Source organism: Priapulus caudatus, unplaced genomic scaffold (assembly GCF_000485595.1).
Source record: "Priapulus caudatus unplaced genomic scaffold, Priapulus_caudatus-5.0.1 Scaffold357, whole genome shotgun sequence".
NCBI classification, from domain to species: domain Eukaryota; kingdom Metazoa; phylum Priapulida; class Priapulimorpha; order Priapulimorphida; family Priapulidae; genus Priapulus; species Priapulus caudatus.
The window spans coordinates 132,360-139,956 of record NW_014577418.1 but is presented as its reverse complement, the minus strand read 5'-3'; the positions used below and the strand labels follow the sequence as shown (position 1 = coordinate 139,956).

Sequence of the window (7,597 nt, the reverse complement as noted above, 5' to 3'; positions counted from 1 at the left end):
CGCCCACTGTGGGGTGGTGTGCAGTGTTTGGGGGATGTGCCCTTAAAATCTGGAAAAATACTGTTTAGCTTCAGCCCTGGATCCGCCCCTGAGAACCCGCCCATGGCGTTTTGTAGGGACATTGCTGTTTTCGGAAAGCAGGCAATATTAATTCGTTAGGATATCATCACATCAAACAGGTTATGACGCCGCATAATGTATGCAGAATAAGAAAGCTTGCATCAACCAGACTTCCATGTTCTTTTTAGCTTAAAAACAATGCACTGCACGGCACATCTACTAGAAAAGACGCAAGCTCAGGAAGCGATCGATAAAATTGCATCCGGTCTGTGTGGGATCAACACCGGTGGGCGCCGATTCGTAGCTATCTGATGACGTCACCCGCCTCTGACATGCGTCTGCACGAGGGGCTGGCTGGCTATGCGGCTATCACCCTACTGTGCCGCTGAAAAGTAGTTCGGAGCAAGCTGTGCAGCAGGCGGGTAAGATTTAATACGGTCAGGGTCGTTTGCACGCCTGAGAAGCGCGCGCGGATTGGATACCACGTTGTTGCACAGCTCCCTGGGGTCGCTGACTGCCGTTGGAAAGCGCGCCAAAATATCTTGATCGTCTGCTAGCTCGACAGAATGCGCGAAATCGTACACATTCAAGCCGGGCAGTGCGGAAACCAGATCGGCGCGAAGGTAACTATATAATACTAGCTACTACATACTCAGTGCGCCCATTCATACTCCGCGCATGCAGTGCGTCCGTCACCTAGAAACGATAACGTACGAAGTCCATCGTTGTGAGTATACACGCTAGTAATTGCGTGATACAGATATGGAAATGTATCTATAGAGAGTAATTAGACTTAGCTATACGTGGAAGACATGCCCGTGTATACATATATGGGATAGATAGATAGATAGATCAAATGTGTGTGTGTGTGTGCGTGTGTGTGTGCGTGTGTGTGTGTGTGCGTGCGTGCGTGCGTGTGTGTGTGTGAGTGCGTGCGTGTGTGTGTGAGAGAGAGAGAGAGCGAGCGAGCGCGCGCGAAAGAGCGCGTAAGTGTGTATGCGTGTATATCAAGAGTAGATAATATGTGTAATATAACTTATAATAGTGTTATTATCTACTCTTGGTGTATATATATATAGGCGCTAGGTATCCTGCTGTAATTCATATAAACCTCTTTCGCAGGTAATCGTGATTTAGATTATATATGATTATAAACTTGTTTTCACCTCACTATGTTATCTAGCTATAGTGCTCCCTATATATGTTACTATTCTCACCCTTACATTCACTTACTAATTCCTGCGAATGTTAGTTGTAATTTGCTTTCAGCGGACCTCGTATATTCGAAATTGCTGCGTAGCGGGATTATATTCCTCACATTAATTATTAGTCTACGTGAATTTGTATATGTTATGTTATGGTTTTTTACTTGTGGGTGTTCACTATGCTGGATATGGTCATAAGACGGTGAGTGCCTTTAGAATAATGAACCTAAGCATGAAACAAACAGCTGCATGTAATAAACCATGACAATTTAGTAGCTTAAAATTTGTCTGCATGTAATAAACCATGACAATTTAGTAGCTTAAAATTTGTCTGCATGTAATAACCCATGACAATTTAGTAGCTTAAAATTTGTCTCGGTATCTATTGGGCTCGCGACCTCGTAACCTCGTAAATATGTTAGTCTTCAAAGTCCAAAGGACTATATCGAGGACGGAAAAGACAAAGTTGATCAAATAGACAGCGATGCACATAGAAATGACGCCGGGCCGATATGTCCTTTGGTTTCATCACAGATAAAGTCTTACTATAGTTCTTATATTGACTGCGTTATCCCAAGAGGCCGATTGCATATATTTCTCATTTAATTTTGAACTGGATATAGTGCGCGTTCACTGAGCTAGCGTTATTTTACATCGCGCAATCGTGGCATTCCTCTTCCTTCTCCACCCTTCTTACCGTCTTCAGCAGGACCCCTATCTCGTCCTGCTCGAACCCACACTCACAAATGCCTATAACCACCTTAGGGAAACTAATGGAACACTGATGCATTCCTTAGCATATGTTTGCTACGCGTGAATCAACACAGTATGTAACGCGAGATCTGTAAGCATGTGGTGCTAGAATACTTTACAATATACGTAACCTGATTGGGCGCTGCCAAACCGGATAGATTTATGATCGCACCGTCGCCAGTAGAAAACATGCAGTCATCAGCATGTAGCCACGGCAAGACAGGAAACAAAGTAGACGGCGATTCTAAATTATTTACTGCAGCGAGTTCCTTGGTGGCTTACAGTGGGTAGTTACCGAATATCGCATTGGCCCATGCCAAACGATCGAGTAATCACCAGTGGCTGATTAATTAGCAAACTAATTTTTAATGGGAACCTCGGCCATCAATTATTAAGTAGAGTGATTACTTTGCTGGCCTCACCGCGACGAAGTCTACATAAAAACCTTCTAAATGGTTCGAGCGGCGCTAGTGTTGCCTTTTAGAATCATCAATAAGTCTAACAGTATTTAATAAGAAGTCGCATTGCCTAGCTGTAGACCTACCCCATGTAGTGTGTTAAATAATAATATCTGTAGTAACAGTAGGTAATGTTCTTCGGGGTAGCTGTGAATCATGAGAACGTTTTACAATGTTAGACTCAGTATACAACAAAGACGGTCATAATGCCGCCATATGTGTTGAATTAAATATACAATGCAATCGAACTCAACGCAACGCCGTGCTACGCAACTCAGTGCAACGCTCTGTAATGCAAGGCAACGCGACTCAGAGCAATACATGCAGTGTTACGCATTGCATTACAATACGTACAATACATTTCGTTGTGCGATATTTATCTGCAGATAAGCAATCCTGTTAATCTATATATTCGTAGCATTGTCCATATTTATGTAATTCCCTCGTGAATGATTGATTAACACTGCTAATTATAAACGTGAAGATGTGTATGGAATTTTTCTCTACATATATTTTTATGTTATAGATATTTACAAGAGTAAGATAATAACCCATGGTTTATGTACCATTAACCAATGGGTTATTATTTTTAACTCTTGATATTTACAAGAGCTAATGATGGAGGTATTATTAGCTCTTGATATTTAGTCAGTGATCGTGCGGTCAATAGTATTAGAAGTAGATAATAAGGAATTCCATATTATCTACTTCTGATAGTATGTAGCTAGGTTGAATGTGTAGGTAAAATCGTCCCCAGTATATATTCTCCTATAAATTTGTGACAAGTTTTGTTTGACTTAATGATAGCATAGCTATATTATACACTCCTGATAGACCTGTACATAAGGCTGATAAATCGTTGGTTAATATCATGTTATATAACACCAGCACCTCTAAGACATGTATCCCACTATTAAAGACATCGGTAATATATATGAGTGATACTGTCAGCGTCGACCTATATTTGACATTGATGGTAGGAATCTGTGCGTCATGCGAACGTATTAGGTTATTGTATCTTTCTGCTGTTTTTTAGTTCTGGGAAGTTATATCAGACGAACATGGCATCGACCCAACAGGAAGTTACCATGGTGACTCAGATCTTCAGATTGAGAGGATTAACGTTTACTTCAACGAGGCTTCAGGCGAGTGCTGAAACAAACTAGCTAAACCTGCTACTTATCTCATGCCTTATATCCAGAATGGTTGGTTAATATCACCGTATTATACTATAAATTTCATCGTGATCGAAGCATTGGATAACTGTATTTACAGAAGGTAATGGAAAATATGTTTGTATGGATTCATGTAAGCGTCAGGTTTCTCTTTTGGTTCGCTTTTTTCTCTATTGAGAAGGTGACGTGTAAATTTCGTTCCACCACAGGGGGCAAGTACGTTCCACGTGCTATCTTGGTTGATCTGGAACCAGGCACGATGGATTCTGTACGCTCAGGGCCTTTTGGCCAGATCTTCCGGCCAGACAATTTTGTTTTCGGTAAGAATCCGTTAAAGGCGCTACACTCCTGGTCGTTGCTACCATCTATCCAGTAATGCCATGTTTAAGATGGACCAGTCAATGTGCATGAGACAACAAGCAGACTGACAATTCTCAAAAGCATGTGCTGGCGTCTTTCCATAGAGATCTGTAAACACGCGTGATGTGTAAACATGATATGTAATGTGCAACACCTCCTTTCCACGTTTGCAGTATAGGTACTAAGTATAGTATAGTATACCCATTACCAGTACTACCATTACCATACCCAGTATACTTTAAAGTATGTAAGACTTTGTTATGCAAGGCAAAAAACAAGGTTGCATATTTGTTGGCTACAGGACAAAGTGGCGCAGGAAACAACTGGGCCAAAGGTCACTACACAGAAGGAGCAGAACTGGTTGACTCTGTACTGGACGTGATCAGGAAGGAGGCAGAAGGCTGCGATTGCCTGCAGGGATTCCAGTTGACCCACTCTCTGGGAGGAGGCACTGGTTCTGGCATGGGCACCCTCCTTATATCGAAAATTAGGGAAGAGTACCCTGACAGAATCATGACAACATTTTCAGTTGTGCCCTCGCCAAAGGTGACTGCTGTAATTGCTCTGATGAGTTTTTTATGTCACACATTAAATTTAACAATATACATTATGTATATATATATACACTAATCTACTTGAGATAAATAAAGAATTGTTAGACGGTTCTTCGCAAAATACTACCGTCTTTGGAACTAATGAAGATTGAAACTCATTCTAGGTTTCAGACACCGTAGTTGAGCCCTACAACGCCACACTCTCAGTACATCAGTTGGTAGAGAACACAGACGAGACGTTCTGCATTGACAACGAAGCTCTTTATGACATCTGCTTCCGCACACTCAAGTTGACCACACCCACATACGGCGACCTAAACCATCTAGTATCGGCCACGATGTCAGGAGTCACTACCTGCCTGCGATTTCCAGGCCAACTAAACGCTGATTTGCGAAAGCTTGCTGTCAACATGGTGCCCTTCCCACGTCTCCACTTCTTCATCACCGGCTTTGCTCCACTTACCAGCCGTGGAAGTCAGCAGTATAGAGCCTTGTCCGTGCCCGAACTCACCCAGCAGATGTTCGATGCTAAGAACATGATGGCGGCCTGTGATCCTCGTCACGGTCGCTACCTCACAGTTGCGGCAGTCTTCAGGGGCAGAATGTCGATGAAGGAGGTCGACGAGCAAATCCTCAATGTGCAGAACAAGAACAGCAGCTACTTCGTCGAGTGGATTCCAAACAACGTGAAGACCGCCGTCTGCGACATTCCGCCACGCGGTCTGAAGATGTCGGCCACCTTCATCGGTAACTCCACCGCCATCCAGGAGTTGTTCAAGCGCATCTCAGAGCAGTTCACTGCTATGTTCCGACGCAAGGCTTTCCTCCACTGGTACACCGGCGAGGGCATGGATGAGATGGAGTTCACCGAGGCAGAGTCTAACATGAACGACCTCGTGTCCGAGTACCAGCAATACCAGGACGCGACGGCTGAGGAGGAGGGTGAGTTTGATGAAGAGCTGGCAGAAGGAGTGGAAACTGAAAACTGATTGGCCAATAACATTCACGAATATCTTCAGCATTCACCACTATCTGAATGTCTGTCACGGCATCACGGGTACTTGTAATGTACCAACATAAGGTGTTGCCATTGCATGCTCGAGGTAAGGACGGGGGTAAGGAGAAGTAGACGCAGACTGTGATTAGAATTCGAAATCGAATCTGTGTCGTTTTGTGAAAAATTATATATTTATAGACACTAGGTTATTCTATTATAAATATCTGGTTGAATATTTTAGCGGTTACCTACTTTGTCAAACGATTGGGCATGCAATTACAACATTAGCATGGGATGTGCTTATACTCAATTCAACTTTAGTCAACTCTAGTCAATAGAGTGAATAGACACTGCAAGAATGCAGATTATTATCACGTGGCAACCAGCTGACTTTTGGAGGATTCTTCTTAGTAATGGAACCCAGGAGAGAGAAAGTCATTTACGTTGGGTAGGATCGCCCTCGTTGTGAATCAGTTGATTCGGTGACAGCGTAGCGATAACAATCGCATTCGTGTTGACAGTGTAGCGATTTAAATTGCATTTATTACATTGCAGTGGTGCAAGTTGTATTTATTATATTGTAGCAATGCAGGTTTCGCTGGAGTGACTACATTGGCACAATGTAAACTTATATACAATCGAGCCATCGCGTAACGTTATCGAAATATTGCATAGTATATGTTTTACACAGTCACTGCCTATTGTTTCACGCTGTGTTAGTAGAAACACTGGAAAACACTTGGGAGAATACATTCCATTAAATATTTATTGGGTGAGCAATCTTAATGAGATCGCCTGTCGGCAATTAGCTGATTAATATTGGGCAAATCTAAAACGTTAATTAGTGAGTGATTGGTTCGTAGCGGTATTACTTAGACTATTAGCCACTGCCACTAGTGTTGATTCCAACTTCAACCCCCTCTCCCAACGAAAATCTATAAGCAAATTCATTATATTGACGTTACATGGGTATATAGGTTTTAGGCCTATGGTGTAAATATATAGTGTGTGCGGTACGCAGTGGTAGATGTATACTGGATATACCTAGCCACGCAAACAGAAATCTAGATACGATAATGTAACCCAACACAACACACAACCTACTCTTGTGGCGGGTTACATTATCGTATCTAGCAGAAATCGAGTTGCATGGACCTGTGATAACTAGGAACTGTGAGGAGTAAGCTGAACCGCCGATGCCTATGCGTTGCTATTTCATGCGTGCCATACAAGTTTAACCATGTCATCAAGATAGATATACCACTATGAATCTCAAGACGGACACTGTACTGCAGCTACTGCTGCTGTTTTTTTCAACAGAATGTTTTGTTTGACTTCCGCTCATATAATACCATCTCAAAGTCAATCGGCATACTAGAGCATACGCCACTACGTACGCCTACGGAGAAACATTACTTATGAAATATGTGTCGTTTCTACTAGTTAGACCGTCGACTTTTCCTGGTTTGTGTCTTTTTTGAGATGTACATGTGTGCTTTTTGCACAAGACAACGTTTACGAATAAAATCGTCGTCTTTAAACAAACTACTCGTCTACTGCTATAGGTTTGAGCGTTACGCGAATTCACCATACCTATGTCAGGTTTCAAATATAATGTTTTCGAAGATCTTTACTGGCAGAGCTTTGCATCCCAATGCACCGCTAAGGTTACAGCATCTATCGATATCGAGTCTAGCGTTACACATATTAAATCACATAAATCGACCCGACACATAAAGGAAACTTCATAGCAGCACACAAGGCGCGACTGTGCACAGAAATCCAATCAAGTGTGTCGTGGCTAACAAACCTTGTATCACCAATTATAGTCACCTAGAAATATTTGGTATTAGACGCCCAATTTGAAATAACAGCTAAGCTATTAATGTATTTGTCTATCACCATCATTACATCTAGCGAGAGAATTCCTATTTTACGCCACCGCCATCAAACAATTAACGCGCTATTTTCTGTTTATGAACAAATATGCCGAGGAATACCGACATATAATTCAGTGTTCGTCTGTAGAGCAGAG

The 7,597-nt window shown here is 42.3% G+C and overlaps 1 protein-coding gene across 4 annotated transcripts in view; it reads left to right on the top strand.

Moving 5' to 3' along the window:
* The window catches only part of LOC106809472 (tubulin beta chain-like), a 21,905-nt gene extending 14,798 nt beyond the window's left edge, over positions 1–7,107 (top strand). Inside the window, exons 1-5 of one of the 4 annotated variants that reach the window (XM_014812559.1) lie at positions 258–683; positions 3,513–3,621; positions 3,861–3,971; positions 4,313–4,557; positions 4,730–7,107. In XM_014812559.1, coding sequence (XP_014668045.1) covers positions 627–683; positions 3,513–3,621; positions 3,861–3,971; positions 4,313–4,557; positions 4,730–5,554 — 1,347 coding nt within the window. In that variant the 5' untranslated portion in view covers positions 258–626 and the 3' untranslated portion in view covers positions 5,555–7,107. Of the gene's footprint in view, positions 1–257; positions 684–1,137; positions 1,468–3,512; positions 3,622–3,860; positions 3,972–4,312; positions 4,558–4,729 lie in introns of those variants that run through there. The other 3 variants (XM_014812560.1, XM_014812557.1, XM_014812558.1) reach the window with 3 other exon arrangements.
* Positions 7,108–7,597: the final 490 nt, after the last annotated feature.